The 24,660-nt window shown below is 44.0% G+C and overlaps 1 protein-coding gene across 1 annotated transcript in view; it reads right to left on the bottom strand.

Moving 5' to 3' along the window:
• Window positions 1-22,778, bottom strand: part of IGLON5 (IgLON family member 5) — a gene marked incomplete at its 5' end in the record, with an annotated part of 217,494 nt that extends 194,716 nt beyond the window's left edge. The window contains 2 exons of the mRNA XM_082274754.1: window positions 1,281-1,359; window positions 22,685-22,778. Of these exons, the coding sequence (XP_082130880.1) occupies window positions 1,281-1,359; window positions 22,685-22,778 (173 nt within the window). The remainder of the gene's footprint in view (window positions 1-1,280; window positions 1,360-22,684) is intronic.
• Between the last annotated feature and the right edge of the window lie 1,882 nt (window positions 22,779-24,660).

Here is a 24,660-nt window from a genome sequence, read left to right as displayed (position 1 = left end):
GTGTCTTATGAACTGGATGTGTTTATAATTATTTATTTATTGATTTATCACTCTTATGAATTGTGTATATCTGGCGCATCACGTTTTTGTATGAGTACTGGGAGCTGGGCAGGGGGTGGAAGGGTCCTTGGAGGTGGATAGGGGAGGAGAAAAGGGGTGACTCAGAAAAGGGGGCGGGTTCTGTATTCTCTATAAAGGGCAGTACTGGGAGCTGGGCAGGGGGTGGAAGGGTCCTCGGAGGTGGATAGAGGGTGGATAGGGGTGCAGAAAAGGGGTGACTCAGAAAATGGGGAGGGTTCTGTATTCTCTATAAAGGGCAGTACGGGGAGCTGGGCAGGGGGTGGAAGTGTCCTCGTAGGTGGATAGGGGTGGAGAAAAGGGGTGACTCAGAAAAGGGGGTGGGTTCTATATTTTCTATAAAGGGCAGTGCTGGGTCTGGGCAGGGGGTGGATGGGTCCTCGGAGGTGGATAGGGGGTGGAGAGGGGCGGAGAAAAGGGGTGACCTAGAAAAGGGGGAGGGTTCTGTATTCTCTATAAAGGGCAGTACTGGGAGCTGGGCAGGGGTGGAAGTGTATCTCGGAGGTGGATAGGGGTGGAGAAAAGGGGTGACTCAGAAAAGGGGGAGGTTTCTGCAATCTCTAGAAATGGCAGTACTGGGAGCTGGGCAGGGGGTGGAAGGGTCCTCGGAGGTGGCTAGGGAGTGGATAGGGGTGGAGAAAAGGGGTGACTCCGAAAAGGGGGTGGGATCTGTATTCTCTATAAAGGGAAGTACTGGGTCTGGGCAGGGGGTGGAAGGGTCCTCGGAGGTGGATAGGGGTGGAGAAAAGGGGTGACTCAGAAAAGGGGGAGTCCCTGCCCCTATTTTTTGAGAAAAACTATTGTATTTCCCTGTTGTGGACTGTGGGAGACCAGATATAGTGACTGCAGGCTCCTGGGTTTAGAAACACTTTACGATAAGAAACCTTCTGACTTTAAAACCCCTTTAAGGCCTTCATAGACCTTAGATGCATTAGTGTTGCTTTGTCTTATGGAACATTTTTACTCTTTATATTAATAAAGAAGAAGAATTTTTTCACTTGCACCATATTGCCGACTTTGAATTGAATCATAAAATTATGCAGCAACAAGCAAATACAATCATTCCAAAAAAAAATGACTTTCAGGGAAAACTTTCGACTAATAATCTGACATAAGTCTTGGCTGAAAACACGTGATTGCTTCCCTTTGGAAAGGGAGACATCTTATTAGCTGCGCTAGTGACAGAAGGTGCCGGCACTTACCTGAGAGTGACGTTATCCCCCTGACAGGCGGTGTAATTACCATCTGGCGGGACCAGCTCTGAGCATTCCACGAAGAGAACTGGGCAGAGAGATAAGGAGGTGCAGGAGATGGAGGAGGAAGGGAGAATGGCACCACATGTGACAGGTAGGGCACAGGGTATGAGCGGGAGTGAGATTCCAGGTGCAGAGGATGGAGAAGGAGGGGGAGGGGAGCAGAGCGTTTATGGAACACAAGAGGAAAAGAAAAAAAAAAAAAAGGAAATGAAAATGGAGAGAAGACAGAGAAAAATAGATTTGTTAGAAATATGTCGAGCTGACAACTCCTAAAACATAGACAATTATATCATATAGTAGTGACATGTCTGCTGAAGTATATGCAATTTATAGCATTCAGTAACAACAATTAAAAAGAAAAGTTTTCATTATGAATTTTGTGATTAACCACTTTAAGCCAGAAGGTGGCGCTCTAGGTAATGACAAAAAATTTCAGTATTTACTGCTACAGGGTGGGCGTGCTGTGTAGGATCACACACACATATATATATATATATATATATATATATATATATACGTGATCCTGCATGTCCGGGTATGGGGCGCATATGCGCGCCGCCGGAGGCTCGCCACCACTGTGGTTATGCACAGCAGTAGCTGATCAGGCAGAAAGGCGATCTACCTATGTAAACAAGGCAGCTTGCCGTTCTAACAGTAGGGAAGGAATTGATCCTGTGTTCCTGCAAACCAGGAACATGGATCAATGCCTTCCACTAGTAAAAGCACCTCCCCCACAGTAAGAAAGCACTAGCTAGGCACACAGTTAACCCTTTGATCGCCCCTGATGTTAACCCCTTCCCAGCCAGTGTCATTGGTACAGTGATAGTGCCTATTATTTAGCACTGATCACTGTAATAGTGTCACTGGTCCCAAAAAAAGTGTCAGTTAGGTGTCGGATTTACGTCAGTTTCGGGAAGTGACGTCAGGAGGAGCCCTCGTGCGTTCCACAACCAGAGAAAGTGCCGAAAAGCACCGGCAAAGACTACAGGAGCCGTGACTGCTGGAGGCCATCCGGAAAATAGCACTGGATTGATGATCCTTATGAATACCACGGATTATGTCTTATATTACTCCTGTTCAGGGCAGCCATCAGGGGGGGACATTCCATACACATGTAGGGTGCCCGGGGATTCTGAGGGGCCCAGCTGCCCAGGGCCCAACCAACAAAATCGAGTTGGTGCTGTTGTAGTTACTAGCAATGCCGCTGAAGGGACATCTCTTTGCTGGGTTGCGCTGACTCTGCTGAAAATATGAGGCTGTCCCGTTACTGGATTGAGATGTCTCTTTGCTGGCTTGGATTCATTTTCATATATTAAGTTGTAAGAATGTTAAAATAGAAGTGGGTGCACTGAAGGACTCGGGAGGTCAGGCCCTGCAAAATTTTATTTAATAAACCCTTCATGCTGCATTTAGTTTGGCGCCTGCGCTTTTTCTCCAGTTGTTCTCAAGCCTCTTCTTGCTTGCCACAAGAGCAGCCTCCTGAGTGAACTGTGCATGGACTGTTTATAATGGAAATTTTCCCATAGCCATACTTATGGACTTTCCTTGTCATTTATAGTAAATTGTCCTGTTTTATTGTTAATCATTTTCTATAGAACCGGTGGGTCCCTAATTTTTGCGCCAGGAATACGCTTTTCTTTGGTGTCCATTAAAGTTCATGTGCGTGTAAAGGCAGGTGTCTCAATACTTTTGACAATATAGTGTATTTCAAGGGGGATCCCCTTGACAAACTGTACATTTTTCAGCGCCCTCCTTAGACCGGATTAACATTATTAAATGTTTTCTTTAACCACTTGCGCCCCGCCCACCGTACATATACTGCGGCACTTTGCCGCTGCTGGGCAAAGTGACGTACCGTTACTTCGCTCGCTCAGGCGCCTGTGGGGGGCAAGCGTGCACCGCCGGCGGCGCGCTCCCGCCCCCGCTCATTCCCTGGGAAGCCAGCACGTGTGACCGGCAGCTCCGATGGCCGCCGGCCACTCACGATCTCCCGCAGCTGTGAGAGAAGGACAGACGGTTGATGTAAACACAGCCGTCTGTCATTCTCCCTTAGATTATCACAGAGGCTATGTGATCCTGCTATATAGGATCCCATGTCTCTGTGATGATCTCACAAGCCATGCCCCCTGACAGTTAGAATCACGCCCCTAGGGACACACTTAACCCCTTGATCACCAGTAAAGTTAACCCTGCCAGTGTCATTTTTACAGTAACAGTGCATATTTATAGTCACTGGTACCCCCAAAAGTGTCAAAAATGTCAGTTCAGGGTCCGATCTGTTCGCCGCAAAGTCGCAGTCCCGCAAAAAAAAATCGCAGATCGCCGCCATTAGTTAAATAAAACAATAAAAATGACATAAATCTTTCCCGTAATTAGTAAACGCAATAACTTTTGCGCAAACCAATCAAAATACGCTTATTGTGATTTTTTTTTACCAAAAATATGTAGCAGAAAACAAATTGGCCTAAAATGTTAAAAAAATTAGATTTTTGCATTTTTTTTGAGAATTTCATATAATAAAATGTGAAAAATATTGTTATTTTTTTCAAAATTGATGCTCTCTTTTTGTTTATAGCGCAAAAAAAAAAAAAATCGCACAGGTGATCAAATACCACCAAAAGAAAGCTCTGTTTGTGGGAAAAAAAGGACGTCAATTTAATTTGGGTACAGCGTCGCACGACTGCGCAATTGTCCGTTAAAGTCACGCAGTGCCTAATCGCAAAATAGGGCCTGGTCATTGAGCAGCCAAATCCTCCGGGGGCTAAAGTGGTGAACACAGCAAATCTTTGCTTGTTGAGTTCAGGTCCACTTTAACCCATTAATCAAAAATTAAAAACAGAAGCAAATAATACAGAGAGATAAAACAAACTACAAAGCAACATGTTGGTTGAACTGGATGGACTTGTGTCTTTTTTCCACTATGTAACACCAGCCAACATAGTTACATAGTTACATAGTAGTTAAGGTTGAATAAAGACAACAGTCCATCAAGTTCACCCTGTGTAGGTGTGTGATTTGCGCATGAAGCGCACCGATGAATGAATAGAGACACAAACAAGCATTTAGTAAACCGCACGTCGATTTTGTTTCACCAAAAGTGCTCCGTCTTTATTTGATACTTTTTTTTCCTGAGTTGTATATTGTGTCTGGATTCAGTACAGTCTTATCCTGGCGCCCCGTAATAAATACTTCGCCTGAAAATATTAGCAAAAAATCATTTTTCCTGGTATTGGGCTTTGTTGTTTATGACCGGCCGATGATAGATGTCTAGAGAGGGCCCTTGTGCCAGCGTAGAGGAGGGGCTTTTCTCGCACTGATAAATGTCCTGCAAATTGCTGCATTTCTCATGGCGAGGGACGGCTATTATGCTGTAACGCCAGCTCCGCTGGATAGACATGGAATAGACTATTTAAAGTGGACCTGTCCTTTGCTCATAGCAGGCATTCTAAAGTGGAATTTTCAGGTCCTTTAACCACTTGCCGACTGCCGCACGACTATTTACGTCGGCAGTCAGCCCCTCACAGGCAAAGCGACGTAGGGCTACGCCGCTAGCCTGTAAGGGTTTTGGGAGCGAGCGCGCGCCGCCGGATGCACGCTCCCGCTCGATCACGGACCCCCCGACGCGTGTGCCCGGCGGACCCGATGTCCGCCGGGCACTCGCGATCGTCCGTGACAGTGGGAGAAAGGCAGGCGGCTAATGTAAACAAAGCCGCCTGTCAGTCTCCCCTGTGTAAGAATAGTGATCAAACGGTTCTACTATGTAGGACCGTTGATCACTGTTCTTACACATCAAGCCACCGCCAATCACAGTTAGAAACACGCCCCTAGGGACACACTTAACCCCTCCCTCTTAAAAAAAAGTTAACCCCTTCACTGCCAGTGTCATTTTTACAGTAACAGTGCATATTTATAGCACTGATTACTGTAGTAATGTCACTGGTAACCCCAAAAGTGTCAAAAATGTCAGTCAAGGGTTCGATCTGTCCGCCCCAATGTTGCAGTCCCGCAAAAAAAATTGCAGATTGCCGCCATTACGCGTTAAAAAAAAAAAAAAAAAATGACAAAAATCTTTCCCCTTGTTAGTAAACGCGATAACTTTTGCGCAAACCAATCAAAATACGCTTTTTGCGATTTTTTTTTACCAAAAATATATAGCATAAAACAAATTGGCCTAAAATGTTAAGAAATTTAGATTTTTAAATTTTTTTGGGGGAATTCCATATAAAAAAATGTGAAAAAAATTGTTATTTTTGCAAAATTTACGCTCTTTTTTTTGTTTATAGCGCATGATCAAAAAATCGCACAGGTGATCAAATACCACCAAAAGAAAGCTCTGTTTGTGGGAAAAAAAGGGCGCCAAATTCGTTTAGGTACATTGTCGCACAACCGCGTAATTGTCCGTTAAAGTCACGCAGTGCACAATCGTAAAATAGGCCCTGGTTAGGAAGGGGGTAAAATGTTCCGGGGCTTTAGTGGTTAAGGGCTTGTTCACGCCATGTCCAGTGCAGGAAGGCATGCAAAATCACGTTTTCCCGCAACGCACAAAAACGCACTGCCTTTTGCAGACTAGTATGGGTGCCATTATATGGGTGCCATTATTTCCTAATTTCCTCCCACACTTCTAACAACCTCTCCTGTTTTGGTCAGTCTGTGTCATTCCTGTTGCGTTCTTTCCCCCTCAGCAGTAGTAAATCTTAAAGAGGTTGTAAACCCCCCTTCATGACTTTTGCCTATAGGTAAGCCTACAATAAGGCTTACCTATAGGCAGGGCTTTTTTTCCTAAGAGATTAGGTGCAGGAACTCTCCCTTCTGAGTCACCCTTTGTCTCTGCCCCATACCCACCCCCAAGCACATCCCTTGGTCCCACCCCCTACCCACCTCCCAGTACCGCCCCTTTTAGAGAACACAGAACCAAGTATCATTCTGTGGTGCCAAGTAATTTGTATTGAACTTGTTAATTATAACAAAAAAAGCAGCAAAATAGATCTCCTGCAGCCAGCAATAATGTACCCCCCAGAAACAAGAGATCATCCACACAACAATGCCCCCAACAACAAAATACCACCCCCAGCAACAATAGACTTCCAGCAGCAACATTAGATTCTCCAGTAGTCAGCAACAATAGACCTCTCTCTCAACAGTAAATTCCTCCTAGTAACAACGGACTCCCCAGAAATATAAAATCCTTCCCAGCAACAATAGACCCTCCTCCAGCAACAACAGACCCCCATGCAAAAATAGATCCCCACTAGCGTCAATAAATCCCCCAGCGGCCATCATCAATTGACCGTCCAGCACACCCCAGCACCCCTTGCACTTAAATACATTCAGTGTTGGAGGTCCTGGAACTGCGTTCCCCCGCGTTCCCCCTGACAAAAAGCCCTGCCTATAGGTACTGTACATATCTCCTAAACTTGCACCATTTAGGAGATATTTACTTTGCATGCAGCCAATGACGTCATTGGCGCATGCGCCCTGAAGGAACGGCCACATCAATTAGATGACCGGAGGACGCAAATCTGGAAGAAGGATGGCCGAACATGTCGGCCGTCTCAGTGGGGAAAGGGCGGCACTGCGGGGCTTTGTTATTAGGTAAGTACTCATTAAGTACTTGCTCATTATGCCTTTGTCTTTCAGGTTTTTCTTTTTTTTTTTTTTCTGAGGTTTACAACCTCTTTAAAGCTGTCAGCTGATCGGCCTCTAGTGGCTCTGATTTTAGGCACAGTGCCGAGAATAGAGAGCAACTGAGCATGTGCAGAGAAGGGTAAGACAGTGTATTACCAGATTGTAAACAGTATACATGGGCATCCGCAGGTAGGGGCAAGAGGGGGCAAATGCCCCCCCCCCCTGGAATCTCAACTTCCCCCTTTAAAGTGATTGTTAAGCCACTTTATACCATCCTGTCTGGTCTTTTTAACCACTTGCCGACTGCCGCACGACTATTTACGTCGGCAGTCAGCCCCTCACAGGCAAAGTGACGTAGATCTACGTCGGTAGCCTGTGAGGGTCTAGGGAGTGAGCGCATGCCCCCGGAGGCGCGCTCCCGCGTGGTCATGGACCCCCCGCGCGTGTGACCGGCGGACCCAATGCGATCGTCGCTGCAGAGGGAGAAAGTCAGGCGGCTAGTGTAAACGAGCCGCCTGTCATTCTCCCCTGTGTAGGAATAGTTACCATATGGTTCTACTGACCGTTGATCACTGTTTCTACAGCTCAAGTCACAGCCAATCACAGTTAGAAGCACGCCCCTAGGGACACACACAGCCCCTCCCTCTCAAATAAAGTTAACCCCTTCACTACCATTTTGCAGTAACAGTGCATATGTATAGCACTGATTACTGCAGTAATGTCACTGGTAACCCCAAAAGTGTCAAAAATGTCAGTCAAGGGTTCGATCTGTCCGCCACAATGTCGCAGTACCGCAAAAAAAAACGCAGATCGCCGCCATTACGCGTTAAAAAAAAACACCAAAAATGACAAAAATCTTTCCCTTTGTTAGTAAACGCGATAACTTTTGCGCAAACAAATCAAAATACGCTTTTTGCGATTTTTTTTTACCAAACATATGTAGCATAAAACAAATTGGCCGAAAATGTTAAAAAATTTTGATTTTTACATTTTTTTGAGGGGAATTTCATATAACAAAATGTGAAAAATATTGTTATTTTTGCAAAATTGACGCTCTTTTTTTGTTTATAGCGCATGATCAAAAAATCGCACAGGTGATCAAATACCACCAAAAGAAAGCTCTGTTTGTGGGAAAAAAAGGACGTCAAATTAGTTTAGGTACATCGTTGCACGACCGCGCAATTGTCCATTAAAATCACGCAGTGCCGAATCGCAAAATAGGCCCTGGTCAGGAAGGGGGTAAAATCTTCCGGGGCTTAAGTGGTTAAAAATAAATGCTCCTGTTTGCTCTTTAAAAATGAATACTTAAAATAAGTATACGGAATAAGCCCCTCCCCTTCATGACATTGTTGAAAAAGGGACAGAGCATTGGTGACCTTTAAATGTTGCCCCCCTCTGAAAAAAGTTCTGCGGATGCCCATGACAGTATAGGCACTTATTTTTATTGTTTTATATAACTATACCTGCAAAAGGGGTCAGCCTGAAGTCGTCTATCAGGACTTCATTTTCTGACTAAAGTTCCACTTTAAATAAAACTTTTCTTTCTTTTTAGCTCATTTCTCTCACCCGTCAAATCAATTTGATCTGTGAAAAAAGAGATGCTCGCTTCCGGTTTTTTTTTTTTCGCTATCAGGAAACAAAAATAAGATATGACACATGTGCACATCATTTTTCCGGCAGGATCGACAAAAAGTATTGTTTCAAATTTTGGCCATATTTTCTGTTACACAACAGCATGACTAAACCTTCTGCACTGTGCTAAAAACAACAGCATGCTTAATTAGATTTCAAAAAAAGCAATTGCCGAACTGTCACTGAGCTTTGAATGATGTTCTGGTAATATAAAAAAGGTTAGAGTAGATGTAATCCCAATCACAAAAATCTCATAAAATATATTTAACAAGTTCATGTACTTCAAAAGGAAGTTTTTAATCTTTTTACGTCTACAGCTTTTATTAAAATAGTGCCTGGTCATCCTGCCATGAAGATCCTTGATTTGTCACTTCCCGTTATAGGATGACAACTTCATGTTCCTCTCTCCCAGTTTTGCTCCTGCGTAGTCACCTATCACATGGGCTTCCAATAGAGGCTACACATAGCTGTTTCAGCACACATAAATTACTTCAATGCTGGGCACGTTTTTCTTAGTTTCTGTTATAAAATGTTGCAAATAAGTAATTTTTCCTCTTCACTGATGTGTGCTGATGAGGCTGCACTGATGGCACTGATAGGCTGCACTGGTGGGCACTTATAAGCTCTGATGGACACTGATGAAGCTATAGTGATGGGCACTGATAGGCAGCACTGATGGGCTCTGATAGGCAGCATTGATGGGCGGCACTGATGGGCACTGATAGGCAACCCTGATGGGCAGCACTGATAAGCTCTGAAGGGCACTGATGAAGCTGCACTGATGAGTGCTGATAGGCAACGCTGATGGGCAGCACTGATAAGCTCTGATGGGCACTGATGAGGCTGCACTGATGAGTACTGTTAGGCAACGCTGATGGGCGGCACTGATGGGCACTGATAGGCAACCCTGATGGGCAGCACTGATAAGCTCTGAAGGGCACTGATGAAGCTGCACTGATGAGTACTGATATGCAACACTGATGGGCAGCACTGATAAGCTCTGATGGGCACTGATGAGGCTGCACTGATGAGTACTGATAGGCAACGCTGATGGGCGGCACTGATGGGCACTGATGAGGCTGCACTGATGGGCACTGATAGATGGCACTGATGGGCACTGATAAGCTCTGATGGGCACTGATGAGGCTGCACTGATGAGTACCGATATAGGTAATGCTGATGGGCAGCACTGATAAGCTCTGATGGGCACTGATGAGGCTGCACTGATGAGTACTGACAGGCAACACTGATGGGCGGCACTGATGGGCACTGATGAGGCTGCTACTGATGGGCACTGATAGATGGCACTGATGGGCACTGATAAGCTGCACTGATCTGCACTGATTGGACCGCACTCATAATCAGGGCACAGAGCGTGCTCGATGCGCGCCCCAGGGGGAATCCATGGACACTCACCCAAAGCTGGACGACCGCGCTGTAGCCATCTTTCAGCAAGTGTTTCAAGCATAACTAAACTGTATCTGAGCACCACAAACTGAAAATGCTATTTAACCACTTGCCGACCAGCCTCCGCAGATATATGGCGGCAGGTCCCCGCGAATCGCTGTACCAGTACAGCGCTTCGCTGGATTGATCGTGGGGGCGCGCGCCTCCCCATTTGCCAGCGGGTAAGCTGATCTGCGGAGCCGGCGGTCTTGCGATCGCTTCCCGTGGAGAAAGAACGGCGGTCTGCTGTTGTAAACGCAGCAGATTTTTGTTCTGTCTACATTTGTCGACTATTTAGCAACACAGGTCCCGGTGTTGATACCATAAACCCATCCCCCCCACGGTTAGAAAGCACTCCCTAGGCATACATTTAACCCTTTGATTGCCCCCTGGTGTTAACCCCTTCCCTGCCAGTATCATTAGTACAGCAACAGTGCATATTTTTAGCACTGATTACTGTAGTAATGTCACTGGTCCCTCCAAAAGTGTCAAAAATGTCAGTTAGGGGTCCGATCTGTCCGCCGCAATGTCGCAGTCCCGCTAAAAATTGCTGATCGTCGCCATTACTAATTAAATAAAATAAATAAAAATTACATAAATCTTTCCCCTTGTTTATAGATGCGATAACTTTTGCGCAAACCAATAAAAATATGCTTATTGGGATTTTCTTTTATCAAAAATATGTAGCAGAAAACAAATTGGCCTAAAATGATGAAAATATTTGATTGGGACATTTTATTTTATTTTACATTTTATTATTGGTGATGTTTTAAAACAGAAAGTAAAAAAAAAAAAAAAATATTATATATTTATATATATATATTTTTTTTTTTTTTTTTTTACGGTCAGGCAAAAAATGCAGAGGTGACCAAATACCACCAAAAGAAAGCTCTATTTGTGGGGAAAAAAATTTGGGTACAGCACTGCACGACCACGCAATTGTCAGTTAAAATAATGCAGTGCCGTATCGCCAAAAAAATGGCCTGGTCAAGAAGGGGGGTAAATCTTCCAGAGCGGAAGTGGATAAAAATTTTTTTGAAATAAGCGTCTATATATACATATATATATACATATTTTAGATTTTTTTTTTTTTCTTGTTATACATTTTTATTTTCATTCCCCGGCATTATTTGTGTCATTATTCCCCCGTTTGCCTTGTTCCTCTCTCCGTGCCTCTCTCTTGTCCCCCCCTCCACACCCCACATTCTCTGGTCCCAAAGGTTCGGAGGCATAGTTATGCAGCCGGCACCCTCAGACATGGTTTATGAGAATCCAATGTCAGGCTATAATTAGTGGAATTCTCGCTGAGCCCTGCTGCACTGAATATTCAATATATCAGGGCCAAAACAATCTATTCTGAAACTCTAACAAAGGCAGTGGGTGTTTACAATGTGGCAGGGCGCAGCGTAGCATGGCAGAGGGAGAAGAGGGCAGGGAGGTACGGTGCACTACGCTGTGACATTCCGCGCACCCAGGAGGGGGTGAGGCAAATGTGTTGCACAGACAAGGTGTTTCGGAATGTGTGCTGCTTAAAGGAGAACTGCTTTCAGAAAAATAAATAACTGCCTGTGAACTTGCAGGAGAGCATGGCGTCTGTCATTATTGGGTAAAGCCAAAAACAAATGGACTTCAGCGCACTCCTTACAGTCAAAGGCAATAGATGGGAGCTGCTCAGATCCAACGGACGGTGCCTTCAGCCAGCAAAGTCCAAAGGAAAAGTGATCACTGGCACATTATCAATATTAAGTGATTTTTTTTTTTTGCAACCATAAAAGCAAGCAATATTTCAAGGCCTTAGGAGGCCCTTTTCTTAGACAATGCATTATATTCCCATCACACACGTTCCTGGAGATGGTGAGAAGTGAGCGGTGCTCTAGCAACTGCCAGCTGGGGACTTGTAACATCAAAGGTGAAAGTATATATTGCCAGCACACCATGGATCTTTAGGAAGTCTAAACCTATATTCAGGTAAGCACAGCGGTGGGATGCAATGTTTTTGAGCCATACATGACCCTTTCATTACATGCCTGAGGAAGGGGTCCTGTGTGGCCCTGAAACATTGCACCTTACCACTGTAATGTTTTCATCTGAGTAAATTTTGGACATTATCCTAAAGACCCATGGTGTGCTATCAATATATACTTTGGCCTATGAAGTAACCAATGCAAGGTTTCGGGGCCATGCACGACCCTTTCTTCAGGCAAGTGATGAAAAGGTCTTTCGTGGCTCGGAAATGTTGCACTCTACCGTCGTGATCTCCTGATTAAACGGTTGGATATTATCTTATGGATCTGTGGTGTGCTGATGGTATAAACTTTGACCCTTCCTTAGGTAGGTAGTCACTGCCTGACTGAGAAAGGGCTCTCGTAAGGTCTCCAAAAGAAGTTTGCTTTTATGGTGCCAAATAAGAGATTCTCTTGATATTGATGGTGTGGTGGTGATCACTTTGCCTATTGCCTCGTACACACGCATCGATTATTGACTGGTCGGCCGTTTTTCGGCTTGTTAGTATGATGCTTTCGACAACCGACATCAGACTTTTCGGCCGAAAAAAATTTGGTGTGCATGCTATAAAATTTTTGTTGGCCGTCAACACAACGGCCGATTTTCCGTCAGTCAGTACAGATTTCGGCAGACAAAAATCTGATGAGCAAGACTGGGCATGCTCAGAGAAGAAAAAACACACGGAAAGTAAACCAGTACATGACATCACTTCTGAAGTAGATTTTTGTTGGCCGAGAAAATTCAGGCACATTCCAACCAACAAAACACCACTCTGGACAAAAGTCGGACGATCGGTCGGCCGATAATCGTTGCGTGTGTACGAGGCATAAGATTACTGGGCAAGGAATGCAGTGTGTCCGATGATGAGTCTCCTGAAGAATGGTAGACATCCACCAAATGGGGAGATAGCTGCCCTTCCTCATCTCGATCCTTATACAGTGATGACCATCTATGGCAGGGTTTCTCAACCAGGGTTCCATAAATCCCTAGGAATCCTCCAGAGGTTGCTAGGGAATCCTTTAGAAATGAGTAATGTCTGCCTCTTAGATAAATTCCCACTGACATCATTGATCTTTTTAGCTTTTTGTAAGAGGGTAATTCTTCCCAATGACCACAAGTGTAAAGAGTCACTTGTCCTTTTCTTCCCAATTCTTCAATTCAATTCTTCCCACTGACTGTATCATAAGTTGTAGATATAGTAGTTGTAGATATAGTAATTTTTAGCAGGGGTTCCCTGAGACTGGATAGTTATTTCAAGGGTTCCTCTGAGTTGAAAAGGTTGAGAAAGGCTGATCTATGGTCACAATTAGGGGTAGGCTCTCTGCCTGGGCTGTAGCCCTTTAACCACTTGCCGACCGCCGCACGACTATCTACGTCGGCGGTCAGCCCCTCACAGGCAAACTAACGTAGGGCTACGTTGCTTGCTTGTGAGGGTCTAGGGAGCGAGCGCGCGCCCCCGGAGGCGCGCTCCCGCTCCCGCGTGGTCACGGAACCCCCCGCGCGTGTGACCAGCGGACCCGATGTCCGCCGGTCACTCGGCGATCGGCGGGGGAGAGGGAGAATGTCAGGCAGCTTGTGTAAACAAACTGCCTGTCATTCTCCTCGCTGCAAAGACACTGATCACTCGGATCTAGTATGTAGATCCGTTGATCAGTGTCCTTACAGCTAGAGCCACAGCCAATCACAGTAGAAACCACGCCCCTAGGGACACACACAGCCCCTCCCTCCCAAATAAAGTTAACCCCTTCACTACCAGTGTATTTTTACAGTAACAGTGCATATGTATAGCACTGATTACTGTAGAAATGTCACTGGTAACCCCAAAAGTGTCAAAAATGTCAGTCAAGGGTCCGATCTGTCCGCCGCAATGTCGCAGTACCGCAAAAAAAATCGCAGATCGCCGCCATTACGCGTTAAAAAAAAAAACAACAAAAATGACAAAAATCTTTCCCTTTGTTAGTAAACGCGATAACTTTTGCGCAAACCAATCAAAATACGCTTTTTGCGATTTTTTTTTACCAAACATAGGTAGCATAAAACAAATTGGCCGAAAATTTTTAAAAATTTTGATTTTTACATTTTTTTTGGGGGGAATTTCATATAAAAAAAAGGGAAAAATATTGATATTTTTGCAAAATTGACGCTCTTTTTTTGTTTATAGCGCGTGATCAAAAAATCGCACAGGTGATCAAATACCACCAAAAGAAAGCTCTGTTTGTGGGAAAAAAAGGACGTCAAATTCGTTTAGGTACAGCGTCGCACGACCGCGCAATTGTCCGTTAAAGTCACGCAGTGCCGAATCGCAAAATACCCCCTGGTCGGAATGGGGGTAAAATCTTCCGGGGCTTAAGTGGTTAATATACAATAAATCCTTTGACCATCTTGTCTGCTTGACAAAAAAAAAAAAATATACATTAAAAAATTAAATAATGTAACGGGCAGAATCGATGACTGGCGTTTGCAGTATCTCTAGCAGAGCTCACGTGACAAATATTTATGTGGACATTAGCGTTAACCTTTGTGTCTTCCTGTTTTATTTACTGCACCGGCTTCATGTTAATTTTTATGACCTGCTTTAGTATAAAACTGTTATGTTTAATAGCCTACTGGCATTGACTGATGACTGAATTAAGACTTGCTTGAATGCGTTCTCATATTTCTGGATGTCCTGGGTCCGCCTGGATGCGCTGCAATCCCTCGGCTTCAGGAAGAACACAAAGCAAGCACTTACTTTTTTTTTTTTAAAAAGTACCTTTTAATACATTCAGGAAGATCGAGAAAGAAAGTGCAATATCTTCCTTTACTTTTCTTGTCCTTTGAGGCAGTTTTGGGATCACTATGAGTCCTGCTACTTGAAAATTCCCCATATTTCCTGCTGAAGTTATCTGCAGGTATGGGATGCTCTGTATAGGGAGTCCTATCATGGACTTGTAATGCAATGTCCTATTATGAACTTGAAATGCGGTGTCCTATCATGGACTTAAAATGCAGTGTCCTATCATGGACTTGGAATGTGGTATCCTATCATGGACTTGGAATGTGGTGTCCTATCATGAACTTGGAATGAGGTGTCCTATCATGGACTTAAAATGCAGTGTCCTATCATGGACTTGGAATGTGGTATCCTATCGTGGACTTGGAATGTGGTGTCCTATCATGGACTTGGAATGCGGTGTCCTATCATGGACTTGGAATGCGGTATCCTATCATGGACTTGGAATGCGGTGTCCTATCATGGACTTGGAATGCGGTGTCCTATCATGGACTTGGAATGCGGTGTCCTATCATGGAATTGGAATGAGGTGTCCTATCATGGACTTGGAATGCGGTGTCCTATCATGGACTTGGAATGCGGTATCCTATCATGGACTTGGAATGCAGTGTCCTATCATGGACTTGGAATGCGGTGTCCTATCATGGACTTGGAATGCGGTGTCCTATCATGAACTTGGAATGCGGTGTCCTATCACGGACTTGAAATGCGGTGTCCTATCACGGACTTGAAATGCGGTGTCCTATCATGGACTTGGAATGCGGTGTCCTATCATGGACTTAGAATGCGGTGTCCTATCATGGACTTAGAATGCAGTGTCCTATCATGAACTTCTGCTCTGGCTTCTAGCCTATTTATACCCCCCTCAGCCCCCTGCTGGTCACCTGCCATATTGACTAGGGATTGGCTGTGGGAGATATTAACATGCAGGCTGGGGTCCTGATTCCCCCACACATTATGTCCCAGGGTCCCCTGGGAGAAATAATTAAGCCCATACCAACAGAGCCGAGAGTAGACCTATCTTATCAATAAGTACTCCCCCCCCCCCCCCCCCCATGGCCATCTAACAATGCAACTTGCAAGGAGATGCTTTGAAAGCACTTTTCTCCATCTTCAAGCACTTGTCCACTTGCCTGAAACATTTTAGGTAACAACCCCCCCCCCCCCCTCTTCTTCTGCAATCCTTAGCAACATTTGTCTCGAGTAAGTGCTTGGAGATGGAGAAAAATGTCAATTATCAAAGCAGCCCTAGGTGTGTTATCGGACAGCTTTGGGGGAAGGAGGTTCGTCTGTTCCTCTCGTAGCTAATCTTAGAAAGTACATAGGAAGATGGGACAAAATAGTACATGTACTTTGCTTACTGGGGAACAGAACACATTAATACAAATGGAAGTGAGATGACTTCCAGTGGTAGGCTGGCATGGAAGCTTCATTGGTGAATGATAAAATGGTATGTTACGAAGGGAAAGGATTCCCACCCTGGTGCAGTCTCTGGGCAGTTAGCACTGGTGCACACCACATGCTCCTAAAGTGCAGAGACGTTGCCTTTCTTCTATATCTAATTCGATGGAGCCTAACTAGTAAGTTTTAAAAAAAAATGTTATTCATTTACTGGAAATGAACACTGCAAGTTGTTGTTAAATGTTGCAAAACCTTTTTGCAAACCATTATTAGGCATTCCCACCATCCCTACAGTGCGTTTCTGGGTCTGAACACCTGCTGTGCCCATTATGAGAGCTTGCACCTTCCCTGTGCTGAGTTCTCGAGTCTGAACACCTGCTGTGCCCATTATGAGGGGCTCGCACCTTCCCTGTACTGAGTTCTCGAGTCTGAACACCTGCTGTGCCCATTATGATGGGCTCAAACCTTCCCTGTACTGAGTTCGAGTCTGAACACCTGCTGTGCCCATTATGAGGGGCTCGCAATGAGCACAGTGGCCTCCATCATCGGTAAATGGAAGAAGTTTGGAACCACCAGGACTCTAGCAGTCCGCCCGGCCAAACTGAGCAATCGGAGGAGAAGAGCCTTAGTCAGGAAGGTGACCAAGAACCTGATGGTCACTCTGACAGAGTTCCAGCTTTTCTCTGTGGAGAGAGGAGAACCATTCAGAAGAACAACCATCTCTGCAGCACTCTACCAATCAGGCCTGTATGGTGTAGTAGCCAAACATAAGCCACTCCTCAGTAAAAGTCACATGACAGGCGGCCTGCATTTTGACAAAAGACACCTGAAAGACTTTTTGGCCTGAATAGCAAGCATCATGTCTGGAGGAAACCAGGCACTGCTCTACACCTGGCCAATACCATCCCTACAGTGAAACATGGTGATGGCAGCATCATGCTGTGGGGATGTTTTTCAGTGGTAGGAACTGGGAGACTAGTCAGAGTTGAGGGAAAGAGGAATGCATCAATGTACAGACACATCCTTGATGAAAAACTGCTCCAGATCGCTCTGGACCTCAGACTGGGGTAAAGTTTCAACTTCCAACAGGACAACGACCCTAAGCACACAGCCAAGATACCAAAGGAGTGGACAACTCTGTGAATGTCCTTGAGTGGCCCAACCAGAGCCCAGACTTAAACCCGATTGAACATCTCTGGAGAGATCTGAAAATGGTTGTACACTGACGCTCCAACCTGATGGAGCTTGAGAGGTCCTTCAAAGAAAAATGGGAGAAACTGCCCAAAAATAGGTGTGCCAAGCTTGCAGCATCACACTCAAAAAAGACTTGAGTCTGCAATTGGTGGCAAAGGTGCTTCAACAAAGTATTGAGCAAAGGCTGAGAATACTTATGTACATGGAATTTTTTTTATTTTTTAAAAATTTGAAAACATTTCAAACAAACTTCTTTAATGTTGTCATTATGGAGTATTGTTTGTAGAATTTTGAGGAAAAGAATGAATATAATCCGTTTTGAAATAAATATATATATATATTACATATTTTTATATTTTTAATGTTGGTTCTTGCATAGCATTGCAATAAAACATGGAATCTTGGGCATTTTGATGCATTGACCTTCATTAGAATTGCACCCCATCACAACCTCCCAACATTTCAAACAAACTTCTTTAAAGCGGAGTTCCACCCTGGGAATACTTTTTTTTAATAAAAATACCCCCGGGACAGTCAGGGCTAGTACATTCCACAATGGCTAGCCTCTGATCTGTCCCAGGTTGCACTTACCTTTTAGGAGAAATACTTACCTTGAAAAAGTATTGTCCAGCGCTGCCATCTCAGGTGTGGGCAGCTTGAAGCCAGCGCGATCCTCTTCTGCGTCCTCTTCCGTCTTCTTCGGTCCCACGATGCACTGCACCGGCCCCGCCGTCACTTCCGGGTCCGCAGCGGCATCCCTGCACAGCTTCTGGGCATGCCCAGAAGCTGTTTTGCAAGGTATGACGTGCCTGCACCGGAAATGACGTCCGGGCCGGTGCTGGCGCATTGATTCCTGGGAGCGATGACGTTCAGCTCCCAGGAATCATTGCAAAGCCAGGAAGTGACGAATCGCCGTTGCCACCGAGGGGAGGAAGTAAGGTAAGTATATTTTCTTCTATACGAGGTAAGTAAAAAAAAAAAAAATGCGATTAGCCATTTGTTTTTCAGGTGACCCGGAGTGAGAAGATGGAGGTAAGTATAAATTTAGGGTGGAACTCCACTTTAATGTTGTCATTATGGAGTATTGTTTGTAGAATTTTGAAGAAAATAATTAATTTAATCCATTTTGGAATAAGGCTGTAACATAGCAGAATGTGGAAAAAGTGAAGCTCTGTGAATACTTCCTGGATGCATTGTACATATCATATATATCTATATATATCTATATATATATAGATATATATATATCTATATATATATGTGTCTTAACGATACTCAGTCTAGCTAAAAGAACTGTATAAATCAGACTAAAGATGAGCTGTTCATTGATTGATTTTCCGTGTTGCTAGGCGCCCTTCTTTCAACCCTCTCCAAGTATAAAAAATGAAGATATTCAGCAGAGCCTTGTCGGGATGAAGGGGCCACACAAAGCCGAGACAGTTAATAAGGTCAGCGTGCTAAGCGGCACACACAAAGAGGGAAAAAATCAGCGTCAAGTCCGGGGCTACCAACTACGAGCACGCAAAACCAGTCAGCTAAACAATGATTGAGCTGGAACAAGGCTCCGGCCTGCACGCCTAATAGAGAGAGAGAAGAGCGAGATTGATCGACAGCCTGTGATGTGGCAAGGTATGTAAAGTGGATTGAGATAGAGCCGGTGACCTTGTGATTATATCGGAGGGTAAGATTTCTGTATAAAAGCAGAGTGTCTCAGCCCGGTAATTGAAATTGTGACACGTGCTCCCCTCTATTGCTTTGTACTGTCAGCTCCGGGAGCCGAGACCTCTGTATTTAGAAGAGCTAATAAAGGGGTTTTCCTGGCATTGTGATGTGACTTTCAATCATCGCACTCATCCTACTACAGACGGCAAGTATTTTTTTATTTTTTTTTTAATAATAAAACATTGACAAAAGCCTTCCTGCTTTATTTAATAGCGGGAGACATAAATGTTATTAGTTTTATTTGTTACATTACATAAAGGGTTTGTAAACCCTAACAATAAACTTATCTTATTTGGTCCCATTTGGTTTGTTAAATAAACCATTGAATGTGTTTTGTTATATCGGTTCAATAAGGGCAAAAAATAAATAAAATAATTGTAGATCCTGCCAGAAATCTTGCGAGATGATAACTTTCTGTGCTCTCTGTCTATATGTAAGGGTCTAAAACCAATTTCAGTGTAATTGTATTCATCATGGTATCATTAAAGAGCACTTTTTGCAAGTGAACTTTCTTAACCATAACCCGGATCTTCTGAGATCCTTGTGCGCTCTGCCCGGTGCCACACAACCTCTTCTGTAAAATCCTTTAAGTCGGCTGAACTTATTTGTTCCAATGGAAAGCCCATGGGAAAGGAGGCAAACTGGCTGCTTGTTGGAAGCCGTGAGGCTGTCGGTTACTGAGATTTTGCATTTAGAAGTATTCTTTCAGCTCCAGTGCAGCTCTGGCGTCCACTAGATTGGACTTCGGTTGCCCACACTGAAGGACACCTGTCTGGCTCCATCCGTTATCCCATCTAGTACATTTAAGGGATGTTTCTCTGATCTCTACAAGGAGTGGGACACTGCCAAGTCAATCACGGTCAACTTGTTGATTCTAAAGTTCTTTGCAAGCATCACAAATTCTATACATGGTCAACCCTAGCATTGTTCAGAACCACCCCTGAAGAAGAAGAATTTAATCTTCAAAACATGTTGGGTTTCGGGTTCTGGAACATATATGGTTGTAAACCTTGTTATTGATTGTTGCTTGCTGGTTTTAACTCTATCTTATCATTTTTTTGCACATTATTGCTTAATAAAATACATTTTGAATATCAATTTTTCTACATATCTTAGTTTTTGTGCCTAAAAAGTCCCAACCCAGGGGAACCCCCCAATTTTTGTACTTTAAAGGGATGTGGCACTACATATAAGAACACTGGTCATGAGCAAATCTTAATGGTATCATTAAAGAGCACTTTTTGCAAGTGAACTTTCTTAACCATAACCCGGATCTTCTGAGATCCTTGTATGTTCTGCCCGGTGCCACACAACCTCTTCTGTAAAATCCTTTAAGTCGGCTGAACTTATTTGTTCCAATGGAAAGCCCATAGGAAAGGAAGCAAACTGGCTTGCCGGGAGGATTTTCTGGTACCTTGTACCAGAAACATAATTTTAGCACTGTTGTAAGCTGGAAAAATCACGGAACAACATTTGGACGTTTCAGAAGAGAGGACAGAGGTTACGCTTAGTTCCCAGGATGACATTGGTTTCGCCATGTTTACTGATCCATACATACTAAAGATAAGCCACTCTCATTTTTTCCCTTAGAATGCCGCCACAATGCCCATACCGCCAATCATTTTTCTATGGACCATAAAGTTTCAACCTTAGAAGGAGGTAAGCAGTCTCAGCACACCATTCAGCAAATGTTTCTATCACTGGGTGTAGCAAAATGTAGCAAGGCACCATCTCTAAAAAAAGAGGGTTGGTACTCACTTATCCCAACACCTGTTCCTCCAATCCTCGCTCTGCTCAAGAGTTACAGCTGTCTCAAGAATCTTCACATTTAACACACTTACAGCTATGCAAGTATTGAATGCTTGCACCCCCTGCCATGTGCTGGTTGCTTCCATTGACTTCTATATCACTACTTTGTCCTGTATTGCTGAAGGGGCCATAGGGAGGAACCACAGAGAACAGAAGGGGATCAAGCATTCAATACTTTTGTGGAGTGGGTCCGATGCAAAGAAACCATTGCTCTGCAAGAGAGAGAAGATCAGATAAACAGGTGACAGGACAGATGGGTATAAACCCCATGCAAGTGGTGCTTTGCTGCATTTTTTCCATGAGGGTACCTTGATGCACGAGGAATGGGAGCCCTGACTGCTTGAATTATTTTAATGCTGTTTAGTGGTTTTATGCTAATCACAATTAAGGTGTTTTCCGACAGAACGGAGTCATCTGGTTTAATGACCATGAAGATTCTATATTTCACCAAAAAAACATGTTTTTTGGCTACCAATTGCCACATGCTCAGTTCAGGGTGATGTACTGGTGTTGGGGAGAATATGATGATGTCATAATATCTGGCTGGATGTGACCACAGTCTTAACAGATTCAAGATAGAGACCCTTGGGGCTGTACCCTTTGGATCTTCATGGACCTACACATCTTATATCTCAACCAACATTTAAATCAGGGATCCTCAAACTACGGCCCTCCAGCTGTTGCAGATCTACACATCCCATGAGGCATCGTAAAATTCTAACATTCACAGACATGAATAGGCATGATGGAAATTGTAGTTCCTGAACAACTGGAGGGCCATAGTTTGAAGACCCCCTGATTTAAATAGTTCCAGTTTAAGTCCTCTGTGAGTTTTGATGGCTATTTAGACCATGCTTTAATAATATATTGGTGCTTACTGTCCATCTTTAATGGTTACAATGTTAAAGCAAATTTTTGAATTGTGGATAAGAAAAATGTGTTAACCAATAAAGCTGTGGTCTTTCCCTTCCAAACATAAATGGCTTTCAAGTCTTTTTTGGGCATAGACCCTGTTTGTGAATAGGGTAGGGTATGGGTCCATAGTATGGCCTATAGTTTTCAACAGTCAAGAGTTTTTTTTCGTGTTTCAGGGAAAATGTGACTTATAGTATGCAGAGGACAAGCAACTGTGAAATTACCAAAAGCATGATTTCTCATTCCTTCTGAATCCCTGCATCACAGCAGGAATTGCTCACTTTCACTTTAAAACTCCCGGACATTGGAAATGTTCATGTGTAATGTTAAATCATCATGTCTTACTGCCAGCAAAAACTCTCTGAAATTACTCCTCAGAATTCGAAGTTCTGTCTGACATGTAAGTTACACGTTTCACATGATTTCTGATCATATTAACATGCAGCTCATTCTCGAGGACCCTAAGTTGGACAGCTATTGCGTTATAGAAGGGCTAGCTGAGCAGCATGGTCAGCCAATGTGAAAAGGATAAACTATGATAAATGAATGTAATTGTGGTATTTTTCCAACTTTAAAGTGGTTCTAAAGGCTTAAAGCAGGGGTCTTCAAACTATGGCCCTTCAGTTCAACTACATTTCCCATCATGCCTAGTCATGTCTGTGAATTTCAGAGTTTTACAATGCCTCATGGGATGTGTGGTTTCGCAACAGCTGGAGGGCCGTAGTTTGAAGATCCCTAGCCTAAAGTTGTTCACCTTAATGCTTTCTTTGCATTAGGGTGAAAAGCTTTATGTGCTGAAAAACTCCCCTCAACCCCTCCTTATACTTACCTGAGCCCGATCCGATCCAGCAACGTACAAGAGAGCAGCGGCTCTCGCTACTGTCTCCCTCCTCTCTGGGCAGACTGATAGCAGAGGAAGCCATTGGTGTCAAATGATGCAGGCAGGGAGGCTTGGGAGCAAGCACACACAGGTGCCCCCATGGAAAGCCACTTTCATGGAGGCACCTGCCCAAGAGGAGGAGCCTAGAGCGCCGGTGGAGGACCCCAGGAGAAGAAGATCAGAGCTTCTCTGTGCAAAACCATTGCACAGAGCAGGTAAGTATGACATGTTTGTTATTCTAATTTAAAAAAATGAATTGTTTGAGAATATGTAGACTGTTGTACCTGTCTTCTCTTGAAAATGCATACTTTACCTGTTCCCTCCTGAAAATGCTACTCTGCCTGGATGTCATGATGAACCAATGGCTTTAATGCTTTACTGATCTAGTACAAGTATCCAGATTGGATACAACCTCCTAACTTTCTGATCTCCATGCGTGTTCTGGGTCAGTTACTCAATCCAGAGACTGACTTTTTTCTCTCATTGAAAATGATCCTTCCTGCACTCCCACTGCAGTACTCTGCGTTAACAGAGCTGAGTAATTGCCACACCCCTCAGCAGACTTGTTCAGCAGAGGTACAAAGGGGGCGTGTCTGACCAGGTCAGTTACTGCTGATTATTGAGTGCACTGCATCCACTTCTGGTGCCTATTGGACTGCACAGTCATATTTAGACACCTGCACAACTGCTGGAAAAGGAAAATGGAGGTTGTTAGTCAAATGTTTATCTAAGGGCTTGTTCATACTGGTGAAGAGCGTTTTTTTGTGGGACTGCATTTTTAAGGCGTTTGACAGGCCTACTTACCACCTATTTTATCCCTGTAAAGCTTGCACCAGCACGCCGCAGGGCAGTTTCATTGCTGTCCCATTCACTTGAATGGGTTGCGTTTGGCAGCTGTATTGCGTTTCAAATACAATAGGGAGTATAATTTTTGCTACAGCTGTGAAGCAAAGCATCTATAGTATTTTTGTGACTTTAATTGGGCTTTAATGGCAATGGCAGCATCTAGATTTCTCTCAGCCACGGGTTATACAATAGACATCAGAATAAGTGAGGAATTCTGCACTCCAATGTGCATCTGACTAATTGGTAACTGGAAGTTGAAGGAATCTCTCCAAAGAGTAAATAAATTCACTGTTAGTTGTCACCAGAGCAGGTGTTCCCAGTGGAAGATTTCCCCTCACCTCCCGACTGGGTGACAACTGTTAGGCCCTGTTCATACCTGAGCGTATTTTAGCTCGTAAACTGCTTTATCTCAGTCTCAAAACACCCAACAAGCAAAATCCCATTCATTTTAATGGCCCCTGTTCACATATGAGCGTTTTGTCACCTGAAGCAAAAGGCCTGAAGCTCAAAAAAGTACATGAGCTTCTTTTTTGGCAGATTACAGGCGTTTTTGTTAGATGTCAATGCCTGCCTCCAAACACCTGCAAAAACGCCTGAAAAAAGCCAGAAAAAATGCCTAAAAACTATATGCTCAGGTGTCTGGTCTGTTTTAGTAACAGTGGTCACTGTAATGATATCCTGCACTGGATATACTAAAAGCTGTCGCAAGCAGCCATTTTGTCATGGGCAACCATTTTGTTAAGAGCGGCCATGACAGGCAGACCAGATATACTCAGTGATAATTCTCTCCCTCCCTACCTCAATTAACTTAAGGTACTTCAAAGAAACCTTATCTCAGCACAGACAGGAAACCTGGCCAGATGTTGTTCTTCCAGAACAGGCCAGTCGTAAAACTGAGCAAATCCATTAAGGCTGACCAGAGCTGTGTCATAAATACCACGCAGCCAAGCTGTTCATTAGAAAATGTAACAATACATACATAATTCATAAATGCAGACAGGAACATGACACATTAACAATACATATATATTTGGATGAGAAATGTCATACTGATCGAATTAAGACCATGTATGACCACC

This window comes from Pelophylax lessonae (assembly GCF_965119305.1).
Source record: "Pelophylax lessonae genome assembly, chromosome: 12".
Taxonomy (NCBI): domain Eukaryota; kingdom Metazoa; phylum Chordata; class Amphibia; order Anura; family Ranidae; genus Pelophylax; species Pelophylax lessonae.
This window is presented reverse-complemented; position numbering and strand designations above follow the sequence as displayed.